This window comes from Phycodurus eques, chromosome 3 (assembly GCF_024500275.1).
Source record: "Phycodurus eques isolate BA_2022a chromosome 3, UOR_Pequ_1.1, whole genome shotgun sequence".
NCBI lineage: Eukaryota > Metazoa > Chordata > Actinopteri > Syngnathiformes > Syngnathidae > Phycodurus > Phycodurus eques.
The window spans coordinates 27,019,207-27,037,724 of NC_084527.1; the positions used below are offsets into that span (position 1 = coordinate 27,019,207).

Sequence of the window (18,518 nt, forward strand, 5' to 3'; positions counted from 1 at the left end):
TTTAGCCATGACCATAATGAGGACAATTGGTAGAAATAGAAAATGGATGGATGAACGCAACATGAACCTAAACTGTTGGATTTTCCTCTGCAGTCACCAAAAAATACCCAAACAAATTTAACGTGAAGAAAAAATGGGAAATTAAAAACAGAAGCTACACCAGTACTGAGGGAAGAACATATTCATTCATTCATTTGTCAAACCGCTTATCCTGGCATGCTGGAATCTATACCAGCTACTGTATCTTCGGGCAAGAGGCGGGGTACACCCTGAACAGGTCGCCAGCCAATCGCAGGGGACATAGAAACAAACGAACATATGGGGTTTTAAAATATATTTCTAGTCTGTGTGCGCATGAATTTTACTGGCATTATTTAATTTTCATAATTTGAATCTCAAATGTGTCACACCGCAGCCTAAAGGGAGAAGGGACCCCATTACATGTTGTTAGAAGTGAGTTTACGCTGTTAATTAATACACTGTTTTTGTTTGGTGCCTCCAGACATGTGGAAACCTAGTGACTGACCCTTGTTGAGGAATTAAATTTTTAATCCTGTGGCAATGATTTACCAGACAGATAATCTTTTGTCCTGATACATCCTCCAGCGTTGTCATCCTGACTTGGCATTGGATAACAGACCTACCTCTCATCCACATCCATTAGGCTCTCTGGAAGGCACGGAAAGATTGTTCATGTCACAAAAACTAACAGATATTTTTAGGAATGCAGCTCAGTTTTTCTACATAACAAAATGAAAATACATAATGGAAAGTAAACAAGTCAAATACCAATTTAGTGGTAATATTGGCGATGGATATTTGCCAGGCCTATGATTATTCCCAACAGTAGATAGAAAGTCTACACACCCCTGTTCAAATGCCAGGTTTTTGTGATACAAAACAAATGAGGCCAAGATAAATCATTTCAAAACTTTTTTTTCACCATTAACGTGACCTATATCCCGTACAAAGCAAGTTGGGGAAAAAAGAAAGAAAAATAAATCTTTTCAAGAGTGGAATCAGAGAGAAACAACTGAGATGTGGTTGCATAAGTGTCCACTGTCATGATCTGTGCCCTGCCGTTCCTCTGCGAGGCGTGGGTTGGCGCCTTGTGCTTCTTTTTTCCCTCTCTCTCCCCAGCACTAATCACCTCCTCGCCTGCGCACCTGGTTCCAATCAGCACTCATCACTGCCTGCTCTTAAGCCTGCCTGTTCCTGCGTTCCAGCGCCAGAGTATTCTCGCTCCAACGTGGTACACCGGCCAACACATTGCTCTTGATAGTAAGAATAGATTCTCTGATACCCGTGCTTGAACTTACTCCCTGTTGTTCCTCCTCCTCCAGTGCCCTCCTGTGTATCCTGCCACGACGCTCGCTCCAGCCGCATTGCAAAGTTCACTCACCCGCTCATGCTCCAGTCTCCCGCATGGTCCCTCTTCCTACGGACCACCATCACGCCTTGGAATTCTTGACCTCGCGCTTCACCCAAATAAACCCCTTCCAACTGCTTCCTCTGTCTCAGTCGGCTTTTGGGTCCCGTCCAATACCGTTTGGTACAAACCGTGACATTCACACCCTTTTATTACTGGGGATGTGGCTGTGTTTAGAATTAACCAATCATATTAAAACTCATGTTAAATGGGAGTCAGCACTCACCTGCCCCCATTTAAAGTGCCTCTGAAAGTGCCAGACTTCCCTCTCCCCAGGCACTTCATCCAGCTTTTCCGGGGGGATCCCGAGGCGTTCCCAGGCCAGCCGAAAGACATAGTCTCTCCAGCGTGTCCTGGGTCTTCCCCGGGGTCTCCTCCCGGTGGACATGCCCGGAACACCTCACCGAGGAGGCGTCTGGGAGGCATCCGAATCAGATGCCCCAGCCCACCTCATCTGGCTCCTCTCGATGTGAGGGAGCAGCGGCTCTACTCTGAGATCCTCCCGAATGACCGAGCTTCTCACCCTATCTCTAAGGGAGAGCCCGGACACCCTTCGGAGGAAACTCATTTCGGCCGCTTGTATCCTGGATCTTGTTCTTTCGGTCATGACCCACAGCTCTTGGCCATAGGTGAGGGTACGAACGTAGATCGACCGGTAAATTGAGAGCTTCGCCTTTCGGCTTAGCTCCTTCTTTACCACAACGGACCGATACAAAGTCCGTACCACTGCAGACGCTGCACTGATCCGCCTGTTGATCTCCCGTTCCGTTCTTCCCTCACTCGTGAACAAGGGCATTTTGCCAGTGCATCAAAGTCTGGTGTTAGTTTTGTTGTGGCAATTCTCGGAACACATCCGAGGTGTTCATCACTCAGCTGGGATCTGCAGGATGTTTTGTTGGTGTTCATCACACGAAAAGTCTCTCCCCACACATATGTAGAGCCAAACACCACCAGCATCCTCTGCGCCATCTTCCGGATTTTTGGAAATTTGTCTGCGCTCAATGAAGCATAAAACTCATCCAGTTTGAGAGTTGAACTTTTCTTTTAAGACAGTATTACATTAGAACTCAATAGGTTCCATCTGCAGCTCCCGTGGCGCTGTTTCAGGGTCTTGTGTGACTGAATCTCTGATGCCAGTTTGTCAGATAAAGGTGTTTTGCTGAGCCTGCAAGCTCATTTCACCGCTGAGCCGTAGCCATCAGTTCCTGCGTTGATTGGTTGTTAGCATAATCAGCATGCTTGGAAGAAAACTGATGGCTGATGTTATATTCCTCTAAAACCGCAATGGTTTCTTAACAAATTAGACATTCAATGAAAAGGTATTTAGTAGTCCATTCTATATTAAACACTCGGCACTCACTTGTCAACTTTTCTTTTCTTTGGCCCACTCATGGTTGAAGAAGGGTTCAGAGCAGTAACAGAGTAAAAACAGAACAGCCAAAGTTGAGTCAATGTATCACTGTACCTACTGCGCTACCTGGTGGGACCACTGGGCATTACAACACAACCTGGTGGAACCACTCGGCATTATAGGACAAGGTCAAATGAATGTAGATTTTTGCAATGACCTGGGCGATTCTGTACCAATCTTTGGCGGGCCGGATGTTGCCCGCGAGCCGTAATTTGCCCATCCCTGATCGAGAACAAAGCAATTAAAGAATAAAGTTTGTATGCTCCTTCAGAAGATGAAGATGCTCCTTAATCTCCTCAATTCCTCCGCTCCTTTTACATTTCCTCTCGCATTGTAAGAAATGGAAGCAACATTTTTCTTTCCAAGCCTGCTCCTTTCTTGCTCTTACTGGTAACACGTGGTGTCATACAGTTCAGGGTGCCCAGTGCCCACAAACTGCAACAATTACCTCCTCCATTTTTCTCTACTCAACAACTGTACAATACATAGTACATTCGCAATGCTGAAAACTTTGCCAAACAAATATGAGCCTTCATCCAAAGAATTCCATACCGGATCGGTCGTTGCCCGGGTTAACAACGTCCACCACAGGTGCGGGCAACCTGCAGGGTGCCGGTGTAAATTCAGCTACTGTGTGTCGAAGTCGAAGAAGAAGTGGTGGAAAGAGGGTTCTTCGGCAGAAAGAGAAGAGGAAAGCACAGAGCCTAGAGCTGAATGTGGGGACTTTGAATGTTGTGTCTATGACAGGAAAATCTCGGGAGTTGGTTGACATGATGATAAAGAGAAAGGTTGATAAATTGTGTGTCCAGGGGAGCAGGTGGAAAGGCAGTAAGGCTAGAAGTTTAGGGGCAGGGTTTAAATTATTTTACCATGGTGGAGATGGGAAGAGAAATGGAGTCGGGGTTATTTTAAAAGAAGAGTTGGCTAAGAATGTCTTGGAGGTGAAAAGAGTATCAGATCGAGTGATGAGGGTGAAACTTGAAATTGAGGGTGTTATGTATAATGTGATTAGTGGCTATGCCCCACAGGTAGGACGTGACCTAGAGATGAAAGAGAAATTCTGGAAGGAGCTAGACGGAGTAGTTCTGAGCATCCCAGACAGAGAGAAAGTCGTGATTGGTGCAGATTGTAATGGACATGTTGGTGAAGGAAATAGGGGTGATGAAGAAGTGATGAGTAAGTACGGCATCCAGGAAAGGAACGTGGAGGGACAGATGGTGGTAGACTTTGCAAAAAGGATGCAAATGGCTGTCGTGAACACATTTTCCAGAAGAGGCAGGAACATAGAGTGACCTACAAGAGCGGAGGTAGAAGCACGCAGGTGGATTACATCTTGTGCAGACGATGTAATCTGAAAGAGGTTCCCGACTGTAAGGTAGTGGTAGGGGAGAGTGTGGCTAGACAGCATAGTATCGTGGTGTGTAAGATGACTCTGGTGGTGGGGAGGAATATTAGGAATACAAAGGCAGAGCACAGAACCATGTGGTGGAAGCTGAGAAAGGAAGAGTGTTGTGTGGCTTTCCGGAAGAGGTAAGACAGGCTCTCGGTGGACAGGAGAAGCTTCCAGAAGACTGGACCACTACAGCCAAGGTGATCAGAGAGTCAGGCAGGAGAGTACTTGGTGTATCTTCTGGCAGGAAAGGAGAGAAGGAGAACCTCACAGTACAGGAAATCATACAAGGAAAGAGGTTGGCTAAGAATAAGTGGGACACTGAGAGGACTGAGGAGAGGTGAAAGGAATACATTGAGATGCGACATAGGGCAAAGGTAGAGGTGGCAAAGGCCAAACAACAGGCATATGATGACGTGTATGCCAGGTTGGACACTAAAGAAGGAGAAAAGTATCTATACAGGTTGGCCAGACATAGGGATAGAGATGGGAAGGATGTGCAGCAGGTTAGGGTGCTTAAGGATAGAGATGGAAATATGTTGACTGGTGCCAGTAGTGTGCAAAATAGACGGAAAGAATACTTGGAGTAGTTGATGAATGAAGAAAATGAGAGCGAAGGGAGAGTAGAAGAGGCAAGTGTGGTGGACCAGGAAGTGGTATAATGTTAACTAGCGTCACAGATAACGTCATGCAAATTGCAAATTGTAGAATAACAAAGTTTCAGAAAGACTGGGATTGGTATGGTCATATTAAAAATTAGAACACGTTTGCTACCTTCTGGCTCGTCAGTCAGTGAGACGTCAGAAAGCACTTACGGTATGTAAAGGGAAGGGCAGTTGTTGGTCATTGGCGAAAACGTCGGTCATTTACCAATAAAATACCCAAAGAATGATTGTGTGCTAAAAGATAAATAGGTAGAATGCAAATGCTTTCTGATGGATTAACCTGAATCTCTTATGAGTAACAGCTAGTGTGTGGGCGCCGGGCACAGTGCTTACAGACGAGCCTCTTTACTTAAAATTGGAAGGAATGCTGTTATATACCACATGACTAAACACGTTGCTCAACTTCTTATGTTTTGAAATCTTATCTGGCTTCCTCACAAATGCTAAATACAGTAGAAGCATTTTAAGTTAATTAGAGACTAACGTATCTGTTAGTGTGAATGGTTGAATGGATGGAATGTTTGTATATGTGCCCCGTGATTGACTGGCTAACTAAATCCTTCTCAACCATAACCCTGAACAGGATAAGTGGTAGAAAAAAAAATGGCTTGTCACTAAATAGTGAAATAATTACTCAAGTACTGAGTAAAGAGTGAGTAACTTCTGATTTTTTTAACCACAGCATGAACATCCATAATAGTAATTTTGAAAAATACAAAATAAAATGCAAATTCTGATGTTGCTGTGTGTGGGCATGTGTTTATGTACAGTCAAAACTACAACAAAACATCTGCAATTTACTGCACGGTGTTTTCTCAAGTCATAAGTGAGGTGAAATATCCACGTTTGGGCAGACAGTGCCAGACAAATACTACAATACTTGAAAACTGTTGTCTTTGTTCGTCTAAATGTAAACACGAGTAGCTCGCCGTTGCCTTTATGGTAACGACGACCTTCCCAACATGGCCGTCACGTACGCACGACCATCAGCCAGCATGTCTTATCTAGTGTTAATACCTATCACACAAGCGCCTGAAACAGTGACACGGGAACATTTTCTGCTTTAACTCAACGGAGAGTGTGCTGCTTCTTCTGGTGTGCCCTCCTTGGCCACTTGGGGGCAGTATAATACAGACAAAGTGTTACATGTAGACCAGGGGTGTCAAATTCTTATCACAGGCCACGTAGATCCGATTTCCCTCATTGGGCCATTAGGACTGTGAAATTGCCTTATCATATTATTACATGTACTCAACAAATTCATGGATAACCAAGTTTTGAAATCATAATAGTTTATTCAACTATTGTTTAAGTTAATGTAAAAGGAGGTTAGGTAACACACACACACAAAAGCTTTTGCAATAGCTCAACGCTTAGTTGGAAATTTTGGTTCAGACTTTAGCTAGAATCATGGAAGTTGACAGACGATTTGTTTTCGCGGGCTGGATCTTGAGTTTGACACCTGTGATGTAGATAGTCGTAGTCGTATTCAGACAGGATAAAGACTATATGCCTCTATTGTCTGCCAACGTGTTGCTGCACCATTTGTGTTCAAATAGTTATTGCCTCAAGGGTTTTTCACACTCCAACACCGATGATATTTATTACCCAGTTTATGGCGATTTGCATTGTTTGTTAGCTAAGCTAAACAGACCTACCGAAGGCAACGCAACGTGTTTGTTTTAAATACACAACGTATAATTCTCTTAGCTTTGTGTTCAACTTGACGGTAACCTTCAGCTCGGTGTGGCAATGAACAGCTTAAAGTCTCTTTTTTAAATAATTTTTCACTATCTGCCAAGCTGCTTCTTGTTGTGAAGTGAGTTGTGTTCACTGCCACCATACAGATCTTATATTTAAACACTTTGCTCTCAAGTCAAAGCTATAAATCGGCTTAACGATGGTTCCTGTCTCGAAAAAGCCATAGCTGTAAGTCAAGGCACACTTATCTCAAGGCACCACAATATATTGCTAAGTTATTATTTTATTTTGTTTTGTTTATTTTTGTTTTTTTTGTTGTTGTTAAATATCAGCCTACTGGTTGGCCATTTCTGATAAGACAATCAGAGATTATCTTGCTTGTAGAATAAAAAAAACACACATTTAATTGAAATTTACCATTACCACTATTTTCATCCATTCTCTGTACCACATCCTCAGTTCTCTTAAATTTTTATTTAGGGTTACTTGATTGGACAGCTAGGAGAATAACACGCATCTCAATGATAAACACACCTCCACAGTGATAATTTGTAAAAACAAAATAAAAAATAAAAATAAGGCCCACTCCAACAAAACACACACAAATTAAGTAGATCTCTTTTTTTTATTTGTGTATATAGTATGTATATACACACATATAAAAAAATAAGGGCATATGTACAATGATAATAAATATCAACGTGTTTGTACAAGAAATAAGTTACTTAACATTACTTTAAGAACAAACATAAAAGATCAATAAGATTGTAAAGTAAAACTATGTCATATGAAAACCGGGATGAACACAAATGAAAATACTGCACTGGAGTGATTGAAAAAAAATGTGAAAAGATTAAGACTTAAAACACATGCATTTTACTCCAGCAAAAGACCTCTACTTGTTCAATCATTCTTTTGATTTTTTTTTTTTTTTTTTGCAAAATGCAAAGTAAAGCAAAGCCTGATAACAGAAGAAAAACTCTAGATAACAAGACCAAGTACCAGAGTATTCAGAGATGTTTTAACTTTGTCAAAGTATTGAATACTATCAAGTGCACACATTCTACCACTGATCTGCTTGAAATCAGAAGCTTCATATTTGGTTTTTGGCAGCTAACAAATTAAATAATGATTTTGGTACATTGGTAAGCCTTCATTAAGAGGAACAAGAATCAGGTCCAGCTGATCACAGCTGACAAGTTAACAGGAAACAAACAGAAAATCCATTAGCCTTAAGGCATTTTTTTCCCCTTGAGGGAACATTTTGCTGCAGTCAAAATATTCAGAAAGCTTGCAGACATCAGATTAGGGTTGCAAAGTGGACGGACAGCTGAATATTGATCTGTTTCTGAAAAATAATTTAGGAAAAATACAACAGAAAAAAAATCTGCAGTCTACTTTGGCTTACCCAAAGGTGACGTGACACATGGAACACAGCCAAGAAACAAAATCCTTTCCTTGAACCATAAAATCAAGACTTTTTTCCCCCAAAGAGAGCATTTGTGTTTTACAATAATGTATCATATTCAAAACTCCAAAAATGCTGAATCCAAAAAATGCTTTTGTACAAGGATGATCGAAATGTACAGTCCTTTCGCTGTTGGTCATGCAACATGTTGGTCTGACGGCCGAGTACCTCTTTTATCATGGGGTCATTTGGGATACGCAACATTTGAGACCCTTGTCCACAGTGTGTTTCACAACAGAATATTAACTTCTTGCTTGGCTCTCCTCGGCCATCCAGGCATGTCCCAAAAATACCCCTGTTTGGACAAAAGATAGAGAGAAAATGTGGAAAATTGAGTAACAGTATCCCCAAAAATGGCACTTATTTAGTTTGAAACAAATGAGTTGAAACAATACCTGTAACAGATTCAAAGGTGCTGTCTTACTGCAGCCTGTCAGCGGGGAAGTAATAATTTCTGTCTGACCAATCCACAACACGGCCACCCCAAACTTGGTCTCTGGGCATCGGTAAGGGAGGGGATTCAAGGCATCCTGTCACACACTATAGTCCAGGCTTGTAGACATTCAAAGCATTGGGCGTGTGAATGAGCGTCGCAGTTTCCTTCGTTGCAGGGCAAGTTAACACTGTCACTATACAAAACATTAAGCACATTTTGAAACATCCACAGCAGTCGCAACAGTGAGGTTTCAAACTACATTCTCCACGCTTGTTGTCTTTGTGTTGTTGAAAAGTGTGCAGTCTTTGTCTTATTGCTGAATGCCAACAGCATTTTCTTTTCCAAGGGAATGAGCAAATATCCAAAAGAGTTCAATTGAAACACACATTTTCATCAATATGTGGTTCTCACGCACTTTGAGTAGGTCACCGTGCAGGGTACGGCCAGGAATGTAAGCACTTATTTTTCTTCACAAAAGGTCGACTCAAGTCACTTGACAACAACTTGAAGACTGCAGTGGTCCTCAAGAAAAGTAATAATAATAAAAAAAAATCCTGGAGAAATGTCTTAATTCAAACCAACCATCACAACTAGGCTGGGATTCACAAAGCAGACAAAAAGAAATTGGGCCAAAACATTTACAGAGATTGTCCTTCATTGAGAAACTCCCTTGTGTCTTCATTTTATGTCACCTATGTAGCTCTCTCCTTGTCTCTTGCCTTTTCACGGGGCTCCTCATACACAAAAATGATTGTTGTCTTGCTTCAACATTAATTAGCCTCCTCTTGGCTCACCATTACAAATAAGGGAAGACTAGCTTCCAGGTTTAAGTGCAGTACAAGCTGAAAAATGAAGTCTCGGTAGAGTAGTAATTTCTTTCTTGCCAACCATCAACTGTTCCCAGCACAAATGCTGGTAAATGTGCTCTTCAGACAACATTACCATGCCTACGGTGTACTCCTGTATAAATACACAGTTTAGACGAATGGCCATTCCACAGTAGAAGCAGAGAAAGTCCAAGACTTGGTAATTATTGTGTGCTCTGACACAATAATTATCTGAGTATGTGTTGGTGAACCATGGGTGAGAGTCTATATTTAACATGCTATAAATGTCTACAGTGAGCCAAACAGGCATTGGCAGGGCGAGGGAAAGAGCATTTGTAGGTGGCAACGTGTCACTGAAAAAGAGAGCGAGCAGGCATCCTCAAAAGGAGGGAGGTAGGTTGGTTGTTTTGTTTTTTCCAACTCAAGGGAATGGCGGAATGACGGCGGAGGAAACGCCTAGACCGACGACTCCTCTGGATTAGCGTCGGGCAGCACGCTCCTCTGCTGCAGAGTGCGTCTTAGCTCTTCTTTGAATGGGCTCGAGTAGTCATTCCCACCCACGCCCAGGCCGCCCAGCCCGCCGCCACCAGCGCAAGCCCCGCTAGCCCTCTCCTCCCCTGTTGTGCTCAGGTTCAGGCGAATGTAGCCGTTGCTACCAGAGCCTCGGATGTTGGTAAGACTGAGACGGCTGGGGGAGTGGATGGGCTGGCCTGGAATGGCACTGGGTGACGCCGTGCTGCTGACGCTGTTGGGCCCAAGGGCGTGACCGGGAACAATTTTAAGTGAGCCGTCTGAGTAGTAATAATTGGCACCCGTTTCCCAGAAGCGGTCCTCGTCGTTGGACATTTTGCTAGGCACAAACGTGGGTGGCTCCTTCGGAAGGGTGATGGGATAGACCAGGGTACTTTCAAGAGGCTTCATCTCAGCTCCCTTTCCAAGAGCCAGCTTGAGTCGCCGGCGCAGGTAGAGAGCTGCAACCAGGAGCAGGAGGCACACTGCACCAAGGGTGATGACCAGCACCCAGAAGAGCCCCATGCTGCTGTCTGGAGCACGGGCTTCCATGAAGACAGGCGCACTTGCGACTACAGCCACTTGGTAGCGCTCGGTTTGAAACTTCACACCCTGCTCCTCGGAATAGCAGATGTAGCGTCCTGCTTGGATCTGGCCCGCTTCAGGGACAACGAGGGCCTTGAGGGTCCGGTCGAAGCGTGGCCCTCCGCCCTCGGGGTCACCGAGAAGGAGCTCCCGGTCGTTGACAACCCATAAGGACTGAGCCAGGTTGGAGATCAACTGGCATGGTAGCACCATGTCTGAGCCCACCACCACTGTGACATTCCGAAGGCGAGAGTGTTCTAGAGAGGAATGGGCAAGGGAGTAGGGATGGAGACAGGAGAGATGGTTTTAGTGTCAAACACAATTATTCAAATTTATATTCGGTATTAGCAATCTCTCGTCCACACAATTTACCCAGCTCGAACTAAATGCATTCCCTCATTACATCAAGTACATCCACTTGATTTTCCAACTTGTTCACGCGCTAACATTCAACCCCCACAAGGGGCCACTGCTGAGGCACATCCCCTCACTCACCAGGGCTAGGGATGGAGACAGACTTGTCAAACTTTGCTTTTCCTCGGCTGAACCTTTCCAGCATGAGGTCTTGTGACAGAGAAGTCGTGGATCTGAAGAGGAGAACACAGCTTGAGTTGAAGCATAGTCTTTTGCCAGATTGTACTATAGACAGCATTGGATTCTGTATGTCAGGGGTATCCAACTAAAATTTGAAAAGGTCCAATACGAGAACATTTCTTGAAGCAGAGGTCCGGAAGATCATCTTGTGTCTATTTATTGTGATATATATTTAAGTAGCCTGCCTAGTCATCTGCATTTGCTTGTAATCAACACCGCAGTCAAATACAAAAACATTTATTATTAGAGAACTAATCAAATACGTATGACTGCTGATTTACATACCCTGACAGACTTTGTGAAATATATATGTATTTTAAATATGACTGATGACTGAACAAGGACCATCATTATTGCTTTATGGTTATGTTTTGTTTAATGATTGTGCTTTTCTGAAATGCCTGACAGTTTAATTTGAATTCCATTAAAAATAAAATGAAATGCATTTTGCCTGGTCCTTCATGTTTTCTTCAAAGAATTGTACACATCTTACAAATTCTTCCCGGGTAATCAAACATGAGCACAACTAAGTGTTCTCTCATTTACTAAAATTAGGGCTGCAAATTTCAAAATAAGAGCAAGTAAATAAAAAGAGAAACAATACATACATTTATACACGTACAAATAAAGTGCTTAACTTCATAAAACAAAAAAAAGTTTGAGCTTCCCCTTTTCTGGCATCTTAACTGACACAACAGAGAAGTCGAAAATAATTTTACATATTTTAATTGAACAAATCTTAACAATTGAGCCGATTTAGATTGTTCAAGGTGGCACGGTGACCGACTGGTTAGAGCATCAGCCTCGCAGTTCTGAGGTGCGGGGTTCAATCCCCGTCCCCGCCTGTGTGGAGTTTGCATGTTCTCCCCGTGCCTGCGAGGGTTTTCTCTGGACACTCCGGTTTCCTCCCACATCCCAAAAACATGCATGGTAGGTTAATTGAGAACTCTAAATTGCCCGTAGGTGTGAATGTGACTGCGAATGGTTGTTTGTTTGTATGTGCCCTGCGATTTTCCTGGCAACCAGTTCTGGGTGTATCCCGCCTCCTGCCCGATGATAGCTGGGATGGACTCCAGCACGCCCGCGACCCTACTGAGGAGACGCGGCTCAGAAAATGGATGGATAGATTGTTCAAAACCTTTATGTTTTGTTTTATAATGGCGTTTCTCCATCTTTACTTAACTTCCACGCCGAGTCTCTTTCTCTCTCCCCTGCTACGTTTCTCCTCATCTCTGTCTGGGCTGTGAGCATTCAGTGATCACCGCCTGAGATCTGATTTGATTGGCTGAAAGGGGGCTGAACTCACATGTGATTGGTCGGTTAGGTTCGTCACCACCATAAAGCCTGTCATGCATGCTGCGCTGTTTAAATTAGAAGCACTCTGTATGTCTTGAATCATAACCTTTCTTTTTTTTGGCTATGGTGTGGGTCCGTATGGTACTGCTTCTGGGTCTGGACCCGGACTGCCATCCCCCAGACAGTGACCACTGCTGTATGTGCACAGTATGTGGAATCAAACATTTATACATCCTGATGTTTTAACCCTATCTATGCATGTGATCCAACTCTATAATCTATTGCTGGTTTGTTTCTATAAAGAGCTTAATGCTAAGTGTTGATGAGTATGACACTCATTAGCAGAGTTCAATATGGATTTCTAATATAAATTGTTTAGGCTTTCGTAGACTTTGAAATGTTTGTTATCAACACTTAAAGTATCAACGATAGACTACAATTTAAAAATGAATAATTTAGCGTATATTCTTACCCTCGGTGGAGGTCAATGCGAACACAAGCTCGACCCTCACTGTCCCAAGCGCAGTAGGGGTCTCTGGCGAGCAGACAGTCTGGCTGAGACTGATAGCGGCTGCAGTTGGCTAAGGGCAACTGGAGAACCTCTGAACGAGAGCCGATGTAGACATACTTCTAACGAGAAACAATGAGAGAGAGAAAAGAGAAAAGCAGATCAGAGACAGTTGAAAGGAAAGAAGAAAGATACAGACAGAGAAACAGACTCATTTCGGGGTTGGAGGAGATAATGGGATAATCACTCTCAATTACAATAACATTTACCCTACGACACTCTTTCCAGTGCAATCTGGGCTGCACTCTTTTCAGAAAAGCTGCAATAAAATGTCTGGTGTGGCTAAGTCAACATCAATGAGATAAACAGTGGATTTCAAGGGCTGCCTACAAAAAACAAGAACAACAAAAAACACATTGATACAGGGGGACAAGGCAATGTGGAGCCTCAGGGAAAGAAAGTGTCAAAGCAGACCAGGCAGACTGAGAAAACAGCAGGGGCACGGCACAGGTTCAATTTACCACAGCGGCCGAGGATTGTAATTACTGGTATTGTAAAGTGGGTTTTGGGATTCATGAGGCGACAAAGGGCAGCTTGATGACAAGGTAAAAAAAAATAACAACTGCTCAATGGCAATGTGATGTGATGGCAATGGCACAGGACTCTTGATAACGCTCTGGTATTGTGTCTCAGATGTTTTTGAAAGTTTATCGGAAGCTGCAGATGACAGTTATCTAAAAAAAAAAAAACTACTTATAAATTTGCTGAATTACAGATTTAGACAAATAATACTTTCAACCGAAGTGTTGACATATAAAGACAAATCAACTGAAATACAAAAACAGTTTATGTACGAAAAACTAGGAATGCATTTCGGAACAGTCTATTGTTCTGATTTTTAGACTGCCGAGCATTTGAAAAATTTAATTTAATTTGAACTGCTGAGTAACAGCCTTAGTGATCCATGATGATCTTTCTCTCTCTCTCTCTCTCTCTCTCAATATATATACAGTGTGTGTGTGTGTATATATATATGCTATATATCATCATTGTGATATTATTCTGGGAACATTCTGAGACATACAGTAGTAGTAGCTTCACTACTGCCACATTAGAACTTATTACATGTAGTAGACTCTGGGAAACAGCCAATAACTGTATTTACCTTGGAGTGGGAAATGGTCAGGCTGTCTACTGGCTGGGCTATGTCAAACAGCTGGATTTCTTCTATCACATGGGCTTCAGAGCCCAGGATAACCACCCTCTGCAGCCATCCCTCAGCTGTAACACACAAAAGAGGAAAAGCAAAGTGGATTTATGTAAATAAAGTTTTATCTGATCGTTAAGAAACAAGATGAAACATTGAATTCATGATATAACCGGTCCGTCAATTAGACTCACCTTAGAATATGTATACAGCCAGTTAAAATATGCATTGGAGTTAGAACATTGTACAGTGTTTGACTTAATAATGTAAATAATATGCTATTCAATTTTATAATATCTTTACATATTATTAACACCATTAGGGAAGATACCAGATGACTGTGAAATTTCATTTAATTACGAATGACAAAATGCCACATTAAAAAAAATGCAACTTTGAAGTTGTCAGTCACAGCATAATGTCCTACTGTCAAGTACTGGTGGTGTAGTGGGACATACTGTATGATCACACAACTCTATTGCAGCATAGGGACTAGTCTTGGCCAATTGCAAACTTGTATGGCGTAGCGTTGTAAAAAAAAATAAAAATCACTGGACAAGCACTCCCCCCTCTCATGTTTTCCATCAGCTGTTGCTATGTTGCAGCTAATAGCTAATCAAGCCGACAGCCCAATTGGCACAATGAGCGCACGTCTGCCAAGGTCCCTGTTGAGTTTGTGCTGTGAAGCACAACGAGGGGGGATCTGCACTTGGCTCAGGAAAAGCGAACATGTATTATAGCGCCTGTGTGTGTGTGTGTACCAATGTGTGCGCACATTGGCCTCATGCGTTGCCCACAGAACCACCATGTGTCCGCTGCTTCTAAACAGTCACCTGCCATACAGTAGTCAGTTGACCACTGCAGCTAACTGAATGTTAAATAGTTGCCCTTTCATTTATGAGACACATCACAAAGAGATGTCTATCTGATTTGTTTTGCTCGTGATTAAGATACCTGCTGATGGTTTTTGATTTAAGCCAAAACAGGACACCTGCACATGGGCCCGATGGCCATTCACAAGAGATATTAATTATGTCGCACATACGCTGACATTTCCTTTGATGCATGAAGATGAATCTCGGCATGCAAATCAAGCACTTAATTTAAACCCAGCTGAAATGTGGCCAGATGGCGTGTTGTTTTCTGCCATCTTGCTTGATACAAGTACCTGTCCAAGTATAATGCCACAGGCGGAAAATGCTCATCTCTTCAACAAATATTATGTGCTGCTCATCTAAACAACATACACTCTTACATTTAGCAGGATCTGGGAAAATAGGATGTTCTCTGTACTGGATGTATTTTCACTACCAGGACACAATACAGTATTTTACACCAGAAGCTGTGTAAAAATAACATAATCATAACATTAAGCGGTACGTTTCAGTTAGACTTACCATGGCACAGTTTAGAATTAAGCAAGTTGACAATGTACCGTTCTGTGAATTGACACCACCCGTAAACAAGACATGCAAATATATTTGAAACCTATGGAAGTCATGATTCTCTGCTGAGCACTCAATGAAGTGAAGTGTATCTAGCGCCACCCCACCAATCCCGTACATCACCAATTGTACCCCATAAATTGTACAGTATTTGGTATCATGTACAACTTTTTTGCATTTAAGTCATACAAAACTACATTGCTTGGTGGAAACCGATAAACCAGAAACATGATGTAGTTTGTACCTGTGCCAAGGAAGAGAACATTGTAGGCTCTTTGGTCTAGACCAGTAACCCGATCCACGACCAGCCTTGTGAAGTTCACACCCTTGGTGAGAAGCAGGGGGCGAGCAAGCGCTTTGTCCTCCATCAGCGGGTGCTTCTTGGCAAAGTTGAGTGTTGCATCAGGTAGCTGCAGAGAGCTGTTGTAGCCGCTTTCCCTGTCTGAGTTCGTTATACACTGAAGCACAGACAGAAAAAAAGGCACGGACATAAGAGAAATTTAAGAGGAGAAGAGGATCGTAAGAAACGAAAGTTGGCAGAGGCCAGAATGAAAGGGACAAGGAAACAGAAGAAGAGAAAACTTTTTAGCATCCCTTTCTTTTTCTTTCACTCCCACACCCTCCCATGACACAATTTTCTGTGCATTTCCACTGTCATCCTGGATCATTACACTACAATAGCTTTTCATGTCTTCTCATCTGTTTTCCACCATCATCACATCACACCACAACAGTATAACCATATTTCCTTCGTTCACTATATCTGTTTCTTACCGATCCAGGCCGTGGGTTGGGAACAGGTCCAGTGTAGCGCCCCCACCTTTGGGATGTCTCCCTGTATTCCTTGTAGGAGCCTTCAAACACCTTCTTCACATCACTGATCTGGTACTGACATACCGCCGACACGTCCACGTCACCCCTGAAACATTGCAGGCAAGGCAAGAAGTTAGTGATGTGCAGTGGCATAAAAGGAGAGAGACGGATTAGCTGTCATCCTGTTGTGAGAAATGTGATGTTTCGCTTGCAAGTAGCTTCTGTGCTGCTGCACGCCCAGCATGGCAAAAGAAGAGTGGGAGTAATACCACCCATCCATCCATCCATTTTCTGTACCGCTTATCCTCACTAGGGTCACGGGCGTGCTGGAGCCTATCCCAGCTATCTTCGGGCAAGAGGCGGGGTACACCCTGAACTGGTTGGCAGCCAATCCCAGGACACATAAAAACAACCATTCACACTCACATTCAAAGCTACGGGCAATTTAGAGTCTTCAATTAACCTACCATGCATGTTTTTGGGATGTGGGAGGAAACCCGAGTGCCCGGAGAAAACCCACGCAGGCACGGGGAGAACATGCCAACTCCACACAGGCGAGGACTTGATTTAAACCCTCCCTGCTCAGAACTGTGAGGCAGATGTGCTAATCAGTCGGCCACCGTGCCGCCGGGAGTAATACCAGACAGGGAAATAGGAAAGAGGGAATAAAATAAACTGTCTTTATTTAAGGATAAAGATAACAGTTATACTTACACAACGAGGATTTCAGAATAACGATAAGAGTTATCCTTAAATAATGACTATTGTTAACTTGACTACAATGTGTGCCTTAATACAATTGTCCAAATATTGAACCAATGTGACAACAAAGACTTCAATTTATAAGTCAGTAGATGGGTTGACACTTTGTCATTGCAGTGTCACAGTTACGTATTCCTCGATCGTACATGGAACCATATTTGGTAGTAACCTAAGTGATTTTTCAAAATGGACCCTGGATATGTAGGACTTGTATTAAGAGGTACGTGTTTTTATAATTCGGAAAGCACAGCTCCTGGGTTTAATATGATGAATTCCATCATAAAACAGCACTGGTATCTCAGCATGTCAAAACACTAGCAGATTCATTCAAATAATGGTTTAAACTGTAAGTCATCCATCCATCCATCCATCCTTCCATCCATCTATTTTCTGAGCCGCTTATCCTCACAAGGGTCGCGGGCGTGCTGGAGCCTATCCCAGCTATCATCGGGCAGGAGGCGGGCCCTGAACTGGTTGCCAGCCAATCGCAGGACACATATAAACAAACAACCATTCACACTCGCATTCACACCTACGGGCAATTTAGAGTTGTCAATTGTTAACCTACCATGCATGTATTTGGGATGTGGGAGGAAACCGGAGTGCCTGGAGAAAACCCACGCAGGCACGGGGAGAACATGCCAACTCCACACAGAACCCCGGACCTCAGAACTGTGAGGTAGACGCTCTATCTAACCAGTCGGTTACCGTGCCACACTGTAAGTCATTATTAGAATAATATTAAATTATCTTAATGTTATCTTTTTTAAGATTCATTGCACTGAATGAAGAAACAAAGCTTTAAGTTCACTTTGCCACGTAATATCGCTACGAGGAATACAAGTCTCCAGTCAAAGAACACTGCCTTGGGACAGGTGACGTCTCAATTTGGAAAAAGAAACCCCCCTGCCCTTGCTCCTTTTTTCTTTGTTGTCAAACAAGTCATCGACACATGACACGCCCAAAAATTATATTTGAATTTCTTTAATGGTAAGACAGACACCCTTCCCTCCATTCCTCCCTCCCTTCTCCATCCAAGCAGAAACTAGTGTTGTACATTGCAAATACCTATTGTGGCCATTAGAATCAAACATGTTGGAAAAGTAATGTATCAAATAATTACTAATGTGATTTGACCAGTGTATACAATGCCCAATTATGGCTTGAATACCAAATCATATACAGTAAATTACAGTGGGCAACAAAAAAATATTGTTTAAGATTATTTTTTTGCTGTTTTAGGACAATTTTAATGTGCTGAATCCAAATATCACATCGGTTTTGCTCAATCAGTTCAACTTTTTAAAATATGGCCACAAGTCTTTGTTTACATGTACATGTATTTTTGCTTTAGCTGTTCAACTAAACGGGGGTTCATGTCCTGAATTTTGAACAATGATGATCTACCATTCAATTTACAGGCACTTACTTTTATTAATGTGTACTATTCAATTTACAGAAAGCAAAGTTT

The 18,518-nt window shown here is 42.7% G+C and overlaps 1 protein-coding gene across 3 annotated transcripts in view; it reads right to left on the reverse strand.

The window, feature by feature from the left end:
* Positions 1-7,255: 7,255 nt before the first annotated feature.
* sema4c (sema domain, immunoglobulin domain (Ig), transmembrane domain (TM) and short cytoplasmic domain, (semaphorin) 4C) overlaps positions 7,256-18,518 on the reverse strand; it is a 108,912-nt gene continuing 97,649 nt past the window's right edge. For 2 of the 3 annotated variants that reach the window (XM_061672963.1, XM_061672964.1), the window contains 7 exons: positions 16,247-16,391; positions 15,717-15,930; positions 13,986-14,101; positions 12,785-12,942; positions 10,918-11,009; positions 8,460-10,679; positions 7,256-8,359 (listed from right to left, as the gene is read on the reverse strand). In XM_061672963.1, the coding sequence (XP_061528947.1) occupies positions 9,784-10,679; positions 10,918-11,009; positions 12,785-12,942; positions 13,986-14,101; positions 15,717-15,930; positions 16,247-16,391 (1,621 nt within the window). In that variant the 3' untranslated portion in view covers positions 7,256-8,359; positions 8,460-9,783. The remainder of the gene's footprint in view (positions 8,360-8,459; positions 10,680-10,917; positions 11,010-12,784; positions 12,943-13,985; positions 14,102-15,716; positions 15,931-16,246; positions 16,392-18,518) is intronic. The other variant, XM_061672965.1, reaches the window with a different exon arrangement.